General features: G+C 36.0%; 1 protein-coding gene across 4 annotated transcripts in view; it reads left to right on the top strand.

Moving 5' to 3' along the window:
• uba6.L (ubiquitin-like modifier activating enzyme 6 L homeolog) overlaps window positions 1-15,777 on the top strand; it is a 53,514-nt gene that overhangs the window by 5,817 nt on the left and 31,920 nt on the right. For all 4 annotated transcript variants that reach the window (XM_041591147.1, XM_041591143.1, XM_041591144.1 and 1 more), the window contains exons 5-16: window positions 630-724; window positions 1,522-1,624; window positions 2,146-2,226; window positions 4,801-4,923; window positions 6,216-6,339; window positions 6,859-6,962; window positions 7,235-7,297; window positions 8,418-8,494; window positions 8,651-8,717; window positions 9,950-10,093; window positions 12,111-12,178; window positions 14,478-14,556. In XM_041591147.1, the coding sequence (XP_041447081.1) occupies window positions 630-724; window positions 1,522-1,624; window positions 2,146-2,226; window positions 4,801-4,923; window positions 6,216-6,339; window positions 6,859-6,962; window positions 7,235-7,297; window positions 8,418-8,494; window positions 8,651-8,717; window positions 9,950-10,093; window positions 12,111-12,178; window positions 14,478-14,556 (1,128 nt within the window). The remainder of the gene's footprint in view (window positions 1-629; window positions 725-1,521; window positions 1,625-2,145; window positions 2,227-4,800; window positions 4,924-6,215; window positions 6,340-6,858; window positions 6,963-7,234; window positions 7,298-8,417; window positions 8,495-8,650; window positions 8,718-9,949; window positions 10,094-12,110; window positions 12,179-14,477; window positions 14,557-15,777) is intronic.

The raw sequence follows: 15,777 nt of genomic DNA, 5'->3' as shown, positions 1-15,777 counted from the left end.
GGTACAGTTTAATGCTAAGGATAACAACTGGATCAGTCCCATTTTTTCCCATGAATCCTATGCATAAAATAATATTTCATAATATATACTTTGACATATGCTATCAAACATTGTAGATACACAAATACATCCTCATATTACTGTATTGAACTGGAATAATGTGTCTGTGATTATTCTTCCTGTTTCTGTAGAATGACATGTATAGTTATTTAAAAAAGGTTTGCAATGCAAACTTCAATCCATTTTCATGATTTTAATCTACATGTACATGGCCCTGTATATAACACCAGCCACTGACTAGGCAGGTAGTACTGGGTTTCTGCAAGTTAAAGCATCAGTAACACCCACTTTTAACCAGGGGACATCTTAATCCTCCTATAATACTACTCTGTAGCAATTTCTTTGCTAACATTATATGTATTTTAACAATGCATATACAGTATTCTTTAAGGTGAATTTTGCCACCATGCTTCTTATAAGAGCATGTAATTGTTTAGGCTTAAGTAATTTCATGAATTGACATTGAGAGCCATATGAACTTTCAGATCATTTTCTTGTATTTCAGGTGACACTGTTCTCCGTGTGTGTATTGTTGTTTTTTTACATCTAAAACTAATTGTTTTTAATAGACACTCACAGTCCATGACAACAGAAAATGTGAAATGTGGGATCTTGGAACAAATTTCTTTATCAAGGAAGAGGATGTTAAACATAAAAAGAATAGGTTAGTTAAGCAGTGTATATGGTTATATGTGGAAAATTGTGTACATTTAACATGGTGTGTATTGTCCATTGCTCCAAGGTGTTCTAAGGTCCACCTGTTAAAGCTTTTTGTATGTCCAATCTAGCAGTTTGCATTCGTTTTTCTATTACAAGACAAGAGAACAAGACAGGAGCGTTTTAAGCACAGGTGTTCTTTGCTGAAGGGCAGCAGCAGTCAAAATGCCCTGTGTGGGCAGCAGCAGTCAAATACCCAGACTTCCCCAATTTGAAAAAAATTAATGAATTAAAGTTAGGAACATTTGTACTGTTAGACAAAGTCTACTTTCTTCTACTCCTCTTTAGGGAATTGTTTTTTCTTTAAAGGGGTACTTCATCTTTAAATGTGATACGCTTGGACCGAAATTTATTTTTAAAATGTTTTTAAATTATTTAATATTTCTTCAGTAGCTATTGAATTTAGAATTTCAGCACTAGTGACCAATTTATTCTAGCAACCAGGCAGTGGTTTGAAAGAGAGACTTGACTCTGAATACAAAGGAGCTTCAATAGAAGGATAACGATAGAAGTAATAACAGTAACAATATTGTAGCATCACCAAGCAGAAGTTTTTGGCCACTGGGGCCAGTGATCCCCATTTGAAAATGGAATTAAAGAGATGTGGAATGCAAATTTAAAAACTATACAAAATAGAAAATGAAGGCCAACTAAGAATAGGACATTCTGTTACATGCTAAAAGTTAACGGTGAACTACCCCTTTTAAAGTAATGCTTCTGATATTTGCTTATTATTTCTTCCAGAGCAGAAACATGTCTTCCACACATTGCGGAGCTCAACCCTTATGTACATGTCATGTCTTCTACTGTCCTGCTGGATGACCTTTCATTTTTAAAGCATTTTCAGGTACTTACACATTTATTTAATTAAGGATTTGGAAGTAGATTTAAAATTATAAAGCCAAAATATACAGTAGAGTGAGTGCACTTCAGTACTTTTTATATTTAAGTATATGGAGTGCACTCACATACTGTATATTTATGTATATGATTTCTAATAGCAATTGCTATAATTTTCTAAAATGTCTACTTCCAAACTTACCTGACATCTGAGCTAGTCTCAAAATAACCAGACATTCTGCGAACACATTTTTGTAGAACACTGGATTTTGATTATAAATTATTTTATTTTGCTCTGTAATAGTAAAATAGTATGTTGTACATGATCCTAGCTCCAAAAATCCATATTCATCCTATTGGGTTTTTTAATGTTGAAATTATTTCTGGAAAATCCAAAATCTATCTAATAACAGATCCTTTACTTGAATTAGGAAATTTCTTTTTTATATTTTGCTGACAATTTTATCAAAAGTAAGTTTAAAAATCCACTTTTTCTCACATATTTTTTTTCTTTTCTGTTTTGCTAAGTGTGTAATATTAACTGAAACCAGGCTCTCTCTGCGAAAGAAGATATGTAATTTCTGTCATGCTCAACAACCACCCATAAAGGTAACTCATAAAGAATTTGTTATACAGACATAGAAAAAGTAAAAAGACATATTACAGAGGGTTTCAGATTTGACCTATTAGTTGCCAATTCATTAAACTCTCAAGCTTTGTTCTGTGCCGTGGAGAGTGCGGTATAACAATATACTGTAGACCTTTCCTCTCTTTTTCCTTGTCTTTCATTGCAATATTAGTTTTGTTATTCTTTTAATTTTTAATTTTATTTTTACCATTGCCTACTATATCTAAATAACCTGGCATTTGATATGCTTCAAGATAATATGTTTGTCATGAAGGGGTAACAATAACCACAAATTTATAAAAAAAAAAAAGTGCCCTCATATGGGTGATATGACATTCTTTTAATTAAACAATTTTAAATGTAGTCCCTTGGTAGTTACATAGATGACACCAGCAGTACAATAAAGGAGCAATTATTTTTCCCATTAATGTCAGAAGTGCGTGTTTGATTTGGGGGTAAGAATACAGCCACATTCTTTATAAATTCTCACTAGAGATACAGCACTTTCTTGCCTTCAGGCTACCTTTATTACCTTTATGACGCTATATATATATATATATATATATATATATATATATATATTCACAGACCAAAAGGTGCACACCGTTTACTTCGGTACATACCTGGGTGCCTGCCGAGTTTAGGTATGTATATGTATGCAGAAAGGCGGCACTCACAGGGTTTTCAGTCAAAAATAAAAAGTTCTTTATTAATCTCAACGTTTCGATCCCCCACAGGGATCTTCGTCAGGAGTATACAAACAAACAACCAGAGGGCCCCTCCACCTCCACCATTTAAAGCCATGTGTGGACAAACGGCACCAAAACCAGCGCACCTGGTTGCTAGGCAACCAGAGTTGTTGTCAAAAACATCTGTGTAGCATATAAAATAGAAGTGCAGGGTATAGGGGACATAGAGAACATAAGACAGGGAGAAATAGAGAATAAAAGTACAGAGCCGTATCCAAAACGGTAACACCGTGCCCTTTGAAAGCCAAATCATTTCCCTTTCATGCGCCATCGAATCAGGACACTCGCCTGGGGAGTCGGTCCAATCATATTGCAGCAAAGAGGTGGGCGTGCGCCTCCGTGCGCATCTGGCTTCAGTATGTCGTTCTGTTGTTATGGACCCGTTGCCTAGATACCCATCGGTTGCAGGGAAAACAAGCGCCGGTAATGCCAGCCTGTGCAGCTCCCTGCGTCAGCCGTCACCACCTAAAGCGCCGAATCCTTAGTTGCAGGGTTGACAGCTACGGCTGTCTTACAGGTAGGGCATGTAGGCAGGGGCGAGGTTATAGCGCCGATAGTGACAGCCTGTGCAGCTCCCTGCGTCAGCCGTCACCACTTAAAGCGCTGGTTCCTAAATTACAGAATTGACAGCTACGGCTGTCTTACGGGTAGAGGGCATAGTCCCTTGAGGCAAGTAGTAGTGGGATTTAATATAGAAGCGGCATACTTTGGTCAAAAACCCACTTATGACTGCAAGTAAGGTCAGGGCTGCACGCGCAGCTACTAGTCAAACCATACGTTAGGGGTGATGAATAGGCACAGGGCATGTACGGTGTCAGGAGAACAACGAAGAAAAGGTTAAAAATAGGTAGGCAGGAAGCAAAAGGGGGTATATGGAGGATAGTAAACACATATGTACACAGCATTGTTGCATATTATGCTCAGAACATACACAGGGTGTCAGGGTCTGTATTGCCCAGATAATTGTTCATTGGTTCATATTACTGGTTAAAGAAACAGCCGAGTGGGAGAGTTTCGTTCAACCCCCGTGGGGTAACAGTATATATACAAATTATTCAATTCCTGGAGAACTCTTTGTATTCATGGTGTAGATTTCAGGAATCATGCTATCTGTTTGGTGAAACATGTGCCACTGCCAGAGAAGATTATGTAGCACATTATCTGCTGACCAGGCCAGACAAATGTGTGTTTAGGTGCATCCCTCCCCCCCAACCAGTAGAATAAAGGGCCAAGTTCAATTTTGGTGTTTTATGTTGGAAACCTGACCACAAGATACATTATAAAATAGTTGTTAAGGATTTTCAACTGGATTTTGATTGCCACCACAATTATAAGTAATCAGAATGCAACATTTGCCACCTCTCTTAGAAATAAGAATCTATTTAGGATTATTAGGATAGATTATCTGCTTTGCATGTAAGGGCAATGAAACATGGTACTCTTCTATAGACTGCCATTGTAATTGTGCTGAGCTGCAATCGCGTGTCAGGCAGTTATAACTACTCCGGTACTGGTGGCTGGATAATTGTTGCCCAAAAGTTTTGCTATGCATGTACATCACCCTGAGCATGGAAGAATTAAAAAATAAATTAACAGTGTCCCTAAAAGCATGGGAAACCACAAAGATGCCCTATGCCCTGAGATTGAACAAAATATTTTTATTCTGTGTTTTAATCTTCTGTTTTGCATTAACAACTCTAGCTTATACTTCAGGGCCTGTAGATTCAAGATAAATATAAGCTGTTTTGTGGAGTGTGTGTTTTAATTCATAATGTAATGTTTTTAATCATTTCCGTTTTGTTCTAGTTTATCAGCTCAGAGGCCTTTGGTATTTGTGCATACCTCTTTTGTGACTTTGGAAATGAATTTGAAGTAACAGACACTACTGGAGAAGAGCCAAAAGAAATCTTTATTTCAAATATAACACAGGTAATGAAAATAACTGACTGTGCTATTTCATTTTAACTATATGGTTTTTACTTACAGGTTACTATTACAACCCACTTTGGCCCACTGTTTCAGGGGGTTGCTATCGCTTCTCCTTTACTGCCTTTTAAAATTAAAAAAAATGCAAAACATAATTATATGTATATTGTGTTTGTCTTAGACTTTTTTATGTCACCAAATGTATAATCTACAGTGGCAGCATAAAAGTACAGTCTTGACAACTTTGATTCTGCATATCCAGGCTTATTTTTGATCTGAGCTTTTCCACATCTTTACTGGCAATATACATTAAAGGGGACCTCCACACACACACACTTTTGAAAAGCAAACATAATTTCAACAGCTTTGCAATATACATCAATTAAAATATATGCAGACTTTTCATGATTTTTAATGGTTTGGAACAGTTCCCTCAAGCCCCCTGCTCTCCTGCTGATCTGACTACTTTGTTGAGCTGGCTGACTACTGTTACTTTATATCAGCAGCCACCTGTACTTAGCCTGCATCCTTCAACTCCCACAATTCCCTGCACACAAGATTTCAATAAGGAATGAAACATCGCAGTGCAATGCATTGTGGGTTATAGTGTTTAGTCCCTCCTTCCCTGCCAGGATTTTAAATGATGCAGAAAGAGAAGAACTGTTAAACAGCTGGATTTCCGCATAGAAAATGTAATTTTTTTCATAGTTTTTGAAGAAACGGATAACTCTGATGGGTATATTAGGGGTTTCTGTGTTATGTAGGCCTCTATCAAATTATGGTTTGGAAGCTGGAGTTCCCATTTAATCAATATATGGTAGCCCTCTGCTTCAAACGCTTTCCAACTTTAGCAGAATTATCTTAATATAATTTTGAATAACTACCTAGTCCTAGTCATACATTCTGTAGCTAAACCCTTGCACCCCCTTCAGCAATCAAAATTCCCTCTGGGTTTTCAGCCATAACACAGCAATACACCTTTCCATAGATTACATTTTAAAGGAAAAGTTCAGATCACTGTGGGGAGCCAAATTTTAGTCTTGATAACAATACCTTACCTAAAACCCCAGGTTGGTGCTGCTCTGGAATAATGGATTCCACACTTAATTCAATACCGTTATCCATACCTCTACTTTAATAATTCTGTAGAAATGCATTCATCATGATTTTTTACCAACTTTATTGTTTGTACTCTAGATTTTGGGGGTCAGTAGTAGACAAAAGACTCGTTGAAAGTCTTAATTTCATATTTCCAAGATTGTGCCTGCTAGATGTACTGTTTCGTTTTTTTTCAGTCAACTCCAGGAGTGGTAACGTGCTTTGAAAATCGTCCACACAAACTGGAAAACGGACAGCTTGTAACTTTCCGGGAAGTCAATGGAATGACTTCTTTAAATGGATCCAGGCACCAGATCACAGGTTCGAATCAATCACATATTATTCTGCTTTTGTCACATTATTGCTTACTGCATGTTAATACTTTTGGTGCAGTGCTACATTATTTATGCTCATGCTCTTTATTCTTGAGAAGTCATCAGTATAAGGCAAAGCAAAGTGCAAGCATTATGTTTTTGATTTAGTGTTCTTCAGGCAGGTTCTTATATTCTACTGTAAGTTTAAGTGGCAGATTTATCAAAGTGTGAATTTAGAACTCACGACAGAAAAACTCACCCACTTTCTATTCATTCCTATGGATTTTTAAAAGCATATTTATCAAACTGTGAACTCCATTGATAAATACAATTCTAAAAATCCCATAGGAATGAATTTTCTTGTGGTGAGTTCTAATCTCGCATTTTGAGAAATCTGCCCCTAGGAGTTGCATGAAAAACAGAATAAGTTTAAGGTCATATTTATGCAGAAATGTTAAATTTAAATAAGATTCACAGAACCATTGTAAGTCTGCCTCAACTAGTGACATTTTTTGTTTTGATTTAGTCATATCTCCATATTCATTCAGCATTGGTGATACAGCTAACATGGAACCCTATCAACATGGAGGAATAGCAGTGCAGCTTAAAATGTCCAAAACATTTTCCTTTGTAAGTATAAATAGATTAACAGATTAGGTTTATAGCATTAACAAAATTAGTAACCATTGTATTATAGTATTATGAATATTCTCTCAATAACACTTTTGAATAAAAGTGGTGATGTCATGCACTTTTTTTCATGTGCAAATATAACATAAACACTGCATTTAAAAAAATTTCCCTTTTATTTTTTAAAAAAATGATTGTTTCACTCTGTCAAAACAAAGTTGCTGCTCTGCCTTTTTAAAATATTGCATGTTAAAAATGTTTGTTTCTACTAGGAAACACTGGAAAAGCAATTAGAAAACCCAACATACCTCACTGTGGATTTCAGTAAACCAGAGGTCAGTGAAAGCTGAAATGGTGGAATGAGGGCTGTTCTATGTTACAATGTCAGTATCGTGCAGAAATATGTTTATCTAAGATTTTTTACTGGTCGGGCTTTCTGGGGCAAATAACCCCTTTAATGGCACTTTTTGGACTTCAGTAGATGACAAGCTGGCACAAGGAAAAAAAAAATTCTTTGCACCTTTTAAGAATCTATACACTTTAAAATGAACATTTAAAGCACCATCTTTTCTATTGAGGTGCAGCCTTATCATATACTAAAGTTCAAGAGGTTACTCCATGCACTAAAGGTCTCGGGCATGTGCACCTGGGCCCACATACCTTATAGTGAGTATACAACCTATTGATTTATATTGTTTTTGTGTGGTGGCACTGCTTCCTGTGCCAATGATCTTTTCCTATTGTTTTGAATGGGAATCACCACAGGTTGCTTAGTACCCCTCATTCTCAGAAACATGTTGAACTCTGTTTTGTCTATTTCAAAATACAGACACAATAGAATGAAAAAATGTTTGCTTTTTTTGAAAAAGGGATTTCAATACTGAATTCAGCTGAAGGGGCACTATTAACTGATGCATTTTGTAAAAAGACATGTTTTCTGCCTCTCTTTAAAACTACACAGTTAGAACTGTATTCAGAGGCTTTCTATAAAAATCATAGGAATGTGTCGGCATGAAGAAAATGCTGCAAGGAATATTTCTCCCACAAAGGCCCCCCTCAAAGCCGCCCCCAGCCCTGCGCACCTTTCGTGGCCGACTTGCTCACATACTGACTGATCTTCTGGGTTGCTTCACTGACGCAGGGCTGGGGGCGGAGCGATCCTTCCATAGGCTGAAGTCCTGTTGTGATACTTCCAGCCTATGGAAGCATCGCGCTGCCCCCAGCCCTGCGTCAGTGAAGCAACACGGAAGATGCACGAAAAAGTTGAGGAGATCTTTTAGGTGGGTCAGAGGGTCGGGTGAGTGCGGCTTTGCGGGGCTGGGGCGGCTTTGCGGGGACTTTTGAGGGGAAATATTTCTTGTGCACCATTTACTTAATACTTAGTAGATGTTAGTATCACTTTAATGTCAACCTAATATTACTAATAGGGAATCATTTTTTTATCTTTTTCTCCAGGCACCTTTGAATATTCACACTGCAATGCTGGCGCTAGATTATTTTCAAGAGAAGCACAATCGCCTTCCAAATATAGGGTAGTGTTTTGATTTTGGTTTTGCTTCATAATGGGATTTTTGTTCAGATAGGAATGTTTTTGAGAATGTATTATCCCTTTTAAGTAATGTAATATTTGAAATGTATTGTATTTTATTCTTAGGTTCCTTTGATATGTAAATGCATTATTTTATTAGGTGCCTTTTGGATGCTGAAGAGATGCAGAAATTAGCAGAATCTGTAACAGAAGTCTTAAAGAGCAAAGTAGGTATTATAGAGGGTAAACTGATTTCTGCGTTTACAGAGGGCTGTGGATGTACTGTATGTCCATGGTTTACTGAACTGTACAAGTTACTTGATCTGATAGTAGTCCAGACAGCCATAAATTCAATTAAGCTAATTTGTTCCAACACTTCGATGGCCATAAGTATAAAATATACCCCCGTTTTGACAGCTTGTTCAGTTGGGCTTATGTAGAAAAGTGCTTAAATACTATATTATACTATATATTTCAGAAATTATTATTAACATGTATTTATATAGCGCCAACATATTGCGTAGCACTGAAATAAATACAAATGTATTTTTATATACATACGTACCGGATTTCACAGACTGAAAGGAAACCACAAAGTCTATCTCTTTTTCACAGGCACAAATTCATTACCCCTTAAAGGGATACTGTCATGGAAATTTTTTTTTTTTAAATGAATCATTTAATAGTGCTGCTCCAGCAGAAATCTGCACTGAAATCCATTTCTCAAACGAGCAAACAGATTTATTTATATTGAATTTTGAAATCTGACATGGGGCTAGACATAGTGTCAATTTCCCTTTCTTTAGACTGTATGCCTATGCATAGGGCCTTCCTCACCTTTTTGTACCTGTATTGATTGTGATGTTTGTTACTCCATATATTCTATATATGTAATTCATGTGATGTAGTTGTATAATCACATTTACTTTACAGTGCTACGCAATATGTTGGCGCTATATAAATACATGTTAATAATAATATTTTCCCTTTAAGCTAAGATCTGTTTGGTGACATGGTCTTGTATGCCCATCTAAAGATTATCCAAAGTATATACAATTTGTTCTTCCTATTCACAAATGTGATCCACAAGTAACTACAGATAATTTACCATGTTGTATCATCGCAACTGGAATCTACATACACTGCCATTCACCATGTCTCAAACCTCTGAATAACTCCTAAAAATAGATCATTCAGTGTAACAACATGTATTAACAACAAATTTATTTACTTCACCTAGTAGGTTTGCATATGTGTTTTCAGAGACTCCTGATGAAATTACATATATTTTAAATTGGACACCCATATTAAACCTTTATATTAAGCTTTAATGTGTGAGGTCACTGCGTGATGGCTTTTCCTATATCCATTTGTATCTATCTAGAATGCGACAATTTGACCCACCACATGAGAGATGCAGTTGACAACAAATTCTTCTTTTTGTTTGTTTACTTCATAGCCACTGCTGGATGATAACCTTGTAAAATGGCTGTCTTGGACAGCTCAAGGACTATTGACTCCACTTGCAGCTGCAATGGGAGGCATTGTAAGCCAGGAAATTTTGAAAGCGGTGACAGGAAAATTTTCTCCATTGCAACAATGGGTAGGTTATTTCTCTAATTTATACAACTACTGTATGAAAGTCATTCTAGACAACAATGTATGTAGAATTTTTCTTGTTTCGTCAAATTGGAATGTTAAGCCAACAAATATGCTATTTATAATTTAGTTTTAAGGATCATAACATTTTCTTTTTTCATTTTGTTCTTATAGCTGTTTTCTTTTAATAAATACCAAAAGTACCTTTGAAATGTGTCTCACAATTCAAGTACCGCATCTGTTGCAGCTCTTATAAGGAATAACCTGGACCCTATCCTACTATGCTTTAAGCAGTCCCTTGCAACTTGGTCTAAGTTACCTATGTTTACTATGTAGCAGGGCCACTTTACTTGGTTCTATCCCAACAATGACAACCTTAACTCAGCTCTACTGGGAACCCTACTGGGCTCCCTTGAGACAGTCAAAAATGTTCTATGTAGGAAGCTGAGAGACTATAAAACACTCCTGTCCACCATTACTATACCTTACTATGCATAACAGAGTTAAAATTGTAAAACAAACTAAATTTGCAAGATTAAAGGGAAAGTACACCCTCAGAATTTCCTTTGCCAATCTTTTTCACAGTTCTTCCACTGGATCACCAAATCAAGATAAAATTATAGATCAGCATCACAGGCTATGAAAAAAAAACAAATAAGAGAACCTAGCACAATATTGTTTATATTCAGTGCAGTCACCAGGGTGTTGCAACACAAATCTATGTGTGTCTTGAACCATAGAAAGTCTATGTACAGATTTTTCTTATGTGTTCTAAAGTGCTATTGTAATTTTTACAAAGTGCTTTCTTCAGAATAAAATTATAATTAAATTAAAAAAGTGCTTTTAGTAGAATGAATTAAAACAAGGTGCAATGATGTTTACCTAAAACTCAGCATGTGGCTTCTCCTCTCTCTGGTGGGATTCTGGAGGTTTCTGTAGAAAAAAAGGATACCAGTGAAAATATTTCTGCCTGTTGTCAGGAAAAACATTTATAATGCTACAATACATTATATAATATAATAGTACAGGCATGGGATCTGTTATCCTAAAACTTGTTATCCAGAAAGCTCAGAATTGCGGAAAGGCCCATAGACTCCATTTTATCCAAATAATTCTTATTTGTAAAAATGATTTCCTTTTTTCTCTGTAATAATACAACAGTACCTTGTACTTGGTCCAAACTAAGATATAATTAAATCTTATTGGAAGCAAAACCAGCCTATTGGGTGTAATGTTTACGTGACTTTCTAGTAGATCAAAATTACAGAAAGATCCGTTATCCGGAAACCCCTAGGTCTTTAACATTCTGGATAACAGGTCCTACACTTGTACAATGTACTATAATAGTAGTTTTTATTTTTGCCTAGACATAAATACATAGTTACAGTGACTTGCAGAAGCATTCACCTTGACTAGTTTTTTAATGTTACTGAAATACATCATTCACTGAAATCATTGAGTGATATACTTTTATTTCAAAGAAATTAAACTCAGATTTCATTATTTGAATGTGACAAAAATGGAAAAAACTGAATATGCTGTTTGCAACGTTACTCACCCCCACATTTTAATATTTTTAGAGCCACATTTCACAACAGTAACAACTTTAAGTATTTTGAATTAGTACCTAATAGCTTTGCACATTGGGAGCAATTTTGTCCTTTTTCTCTTGACAGATATTCTCCATCTAGTTCAGGTTAGTCAAAAGGCACTTCAATTTAATTTTCCTCCTGAAAGATGAGTATTCTGTTTTAAGCAGACCTAAATAGATTATTGTGCAATGTTTGCCTGTATTTTTCACTATTTATATTTCATTCAGTTTCATCAGACCCTGCTGAAAAGCAGTCCAATAGCATCATATTATCCTTTTGCTGTCTTTATAAAAATAAGGTAACTGCTCAAGGTGATAAATACTTTTGCAAGACACTGTATGCAGGTAGTTTCTTTATTCCTAGAAAGAAATATAATTTGCTTTGTTGTGGTGCCCATTTAATTATTTGCTCCTTACAATAAATTTCCAGCTCTTTATTGATGCATTGGACATTGTTTGCTCACTGGAAACTGCAAATCGTGATGAATTTCTTCCAAGGTACAACCAATGTTTTTCATTCATTTTACAGATGTTATGTCACTACTAATATGTATTGTGTATGTAACAATATTAGACATCAAAACTTTGCTGTGTAGCTTTCTGTTTTATACCTAAATGTAGCTTTACTTACACCAAAACCTTTTTTTTTTTTTTTTTTTACATTATCTTTGCTATGTATTATTTTGCCGTTAAAATGTATTTGCCTAATGGTTTTACATTACTTATCTGATCCCCCTTGTTGCTCAATAAGGGGGTTGCCTTATTTGTGCAGCAGTAATTCGTTAGCATTAGAAATACTAACAGGTTGGGAAGGGACTGTCTGGTTGGCAACTTCATGCAACAATTGCTTACATCTGCAAAAAATTATCAACATGACCTATAGGTAACTTAATGTACATTACTATTTTGGAGACTAGTGTCAGTATCACTTTAAAGGGATACTGTCATGGGACAACATGTTTTTTTCAAAACGCATCAGTTAATAGTGCTACTCCAGCAGAATTCTGCACTGAAATCAATTTTTCAAAAGAGCAATTTTGAAATCTGACATGGGGCTAGACATATTGTCAGTTTCCCAGCTGCCCCTAGTCATATGACTTTTGTTTGGATAAACTTCAGTCATTCTTTACTGCTGTACTGCAAGTTGTAGTGATATCACTTCCCCTCCCCAGCAGCCTAACAAAAGAACAATGGGAAGGTAACCAGATAGCAGCTCCGTAACACAAGATAACAGCTCCCTGGTAGATCTAAAAACAACACTCAATAGTAAAAACCAAGTCCCATTGAGACTGATTCAATTACATTCAGTAGGAGAAATAACAGCCTGCCAGAAAGTAGTTCCATCCTAAAGTGCAGGCACAAGTCGCATGACGGGCAGCTGGGAAACTGACAATATGTCTAGCCACAACAATTTTCTGACCCCCTGTCGCGTGATCCCATTAGATCACAGCTTTTTGTGTACAATGAAATTCCTATTTGTCAAGACCTCTGTATTATGTATCTGTCTGTGTATCTGGGCTCTCAATGGCACATGGGTAGCTTTTGTATCCCAGTGGTCTAATGCGCCAAGGGAGAGGGACAAAGCACTGCCATTTAAAAAAGTGAAAATGAATCACTGTAATTGCTGCTAGTGTCTACTGAAAAGGGTTTCTACCTTTGCTTGGCACATACTACCTTCAGGACAGGTGCAGAGGGGATTAATTAAGTAATAGAGAAACAGCTGGCAGAGCTCTCTCACTGGTCTCAGCAGATACTGTAGTATCCCATCATTTCCTTGGAAGAAGATGACTGGTGACCATTGTAATGGCATCTAGGAATTCATTTACTCATCTCATCTAGTTGAATTAGCAGTGCTGTGTATTCCGAAAGCAGCTGGCAACATAAGGATTACACCTTTTCATTCCAAATTTTAGCTTTAAAGAAATTGCAGGATAGCTGTTTATTGGTAAGTGTGATAATCTTAATGTGCCCTGGATTTATTATTTAAAGGGATACTGTCATGGGAAAAAATTTTTTTTCAAAATGAACCAGTTAATAGTGCTACTCCAGCAGAATTTTGCACTGAAATCCATTTCTCAAAAGAGCAAACTGATTTTTTTATATTCAATTTTGAAATCTGACATGGGGCTAGACATTTTGTCAATTTCCCAGCTGCCCCTGGTCATGTGACTTGTGCCTGCACTTTAGGAGAGAAATGCTTTCTGGCAGGCTGCTGTTTTTCCTTCTCAATGTAACTGAATGTGTCTCAGTGGGACATGGCTTTTTACTATTGAGTGTTGTTCTTAGATCTACCAGGCAGCTGTTATCTTATGTTAGGGAGCTGCTATCTGGTTACCTTCCCATTGTTCTTTTGTTTGGCTGCTGGGGGGAAAGGGAGGGGGGTGATATCACTCCAACTTGCAGTACAGCAGTAAAGAGTGATTGAAGTTTATCAGAGCACAAGTCACATGACTTGGGGCAGCTGGGAAATTGACAATATGTCTAGCCCCATGTCAGATTTCAAAATTGAATATAAAAAAATCGGTTTGCTCTTTTGAGAAATGGATTTCAGTGCAGAATTCTGCTGGAGCAGCACTATTAACTGATTCATTTTGGAAAAAAAAAATTTCCCATGACAGTATCCCTTTAAGGAATATCTTAGCCACAGTCCCTTTTGGCTTTTGGGTAATGGCCACAACTTCTTCCTCATAAAACATCCACAAATACCCTTTCATTTTGCTTTGAATTATAACACCATATATCCCTTATTTTTGTTTGACTTGCCATATAATTAATTCTATTCCCCCAATTCTTATAGAGGAGACAGATATGATGCCTTACGGGCTTGTATAGGAGACTCTTTTTGCAAAAAGATTCACAACATAAATGTGTTCTTGGTGAGTATCTTTGCTTACAACCATTTTTTATATATATAGTTAATAAAGTACCCCTCTTGTAAAATATAAGGATATTATAAGTTACCGAGGAGTTTCATGACCATATAAAAACACGAGCCTGAAGGCCGAGTTTTTTTTATACAGGTCATGGAACTCCGAGATAACTTCTAATATCATCATATTTTGCATCAGGGGTACTTTATTTATTATAATACACAAGTTTCAGTGAGTCATGATGACATCAGAACTCACCGTTTAAAATTTACAAGATATTCGTGGCTTTTGTATATATATATATATATATATATATATATATATATATATATATATATATATATATATATATATATATATATATATATATATATATATATATATATATATATATATAATATTTTGGAAAAAGTCCATAAATTAATATGAATGAATATTATTGAATGATCATTTTTTAAACTGGCTGGATGTTGAAGGGTTTATTTCAAGTTTCACTTTTTGATATTTTGCCCAATATCTAAAGTTACACTTGGAAGTTAATAGTACAAAAACATGTATTGGTAGGTTTAAGTTCTCCAGTTTCAAAGGGGTGGTTCATCTTTAAGTAAACATTTATAGAATAGAATGGCAAATTTTGAGCAACTTTTATTATTTTTTTTTTTTTTTTTTATAGTTTTTGAATTATTTGTTTTCTTCTGGCTATTTCCAGCTTTTAAATAGGGGGTCATTGACACTATTTAAAAAAACAAATGCCCTGTAAAGCTACACATGTATTGTTATTGCTACTTTTTATTACTCATCTCTCTATTCCAGCCCTCTCCTGCTCATATTCCAGTAACATAGTAAGTTAGGGTGAAATAAGACACACGTCCATCAAGTTCAACCTTTTACCTCTATTTTAGCTTGCCTAACTGCTAGTTGATCCAGAGGAAGGCAAAAAACCCATTCAAAGCCTCTCCGATTTGCCTCAGAGGGGGAAAAAAATCCTTCCCTGACTCCAAAATGACAATCGGACTAGTCCCTGGCTCAACTTGTACTGTGAACCCTGTATTCCCTCACTTGCTAAAAAGCCATCCAACCCCTTTTTAAAGCTATCTAATGCATCAGCCTGTACAACTGATTCAAGGAGAGAATTCCACATGATCACAGCTCTCACTGTTAAAAAAAAAAAAACTCATCCGAATATTTAGGCGGAACCTCTTTTCGGAATGGGTGACCACTTGTCAG

Source organism: Xenopus laevis, chromosome 1L (genome assembly GCF_017654675.1).
Source record: "Xenopus laevis strain J_2021 chromosome 1L, Xenopus_laevis_v10.1, whole genome shotgun sequence".
NCBI lineage: Eukaryota > Metazoa > Chordata > Amphibia > Anura > Pipidae > Xenopus > Xenopus laevis.
The sequence above is the reverse complement of the archived record's forward strand: the minus strand, read 5'-3'. Positions and strand labels throughout refer to the sequence as shown.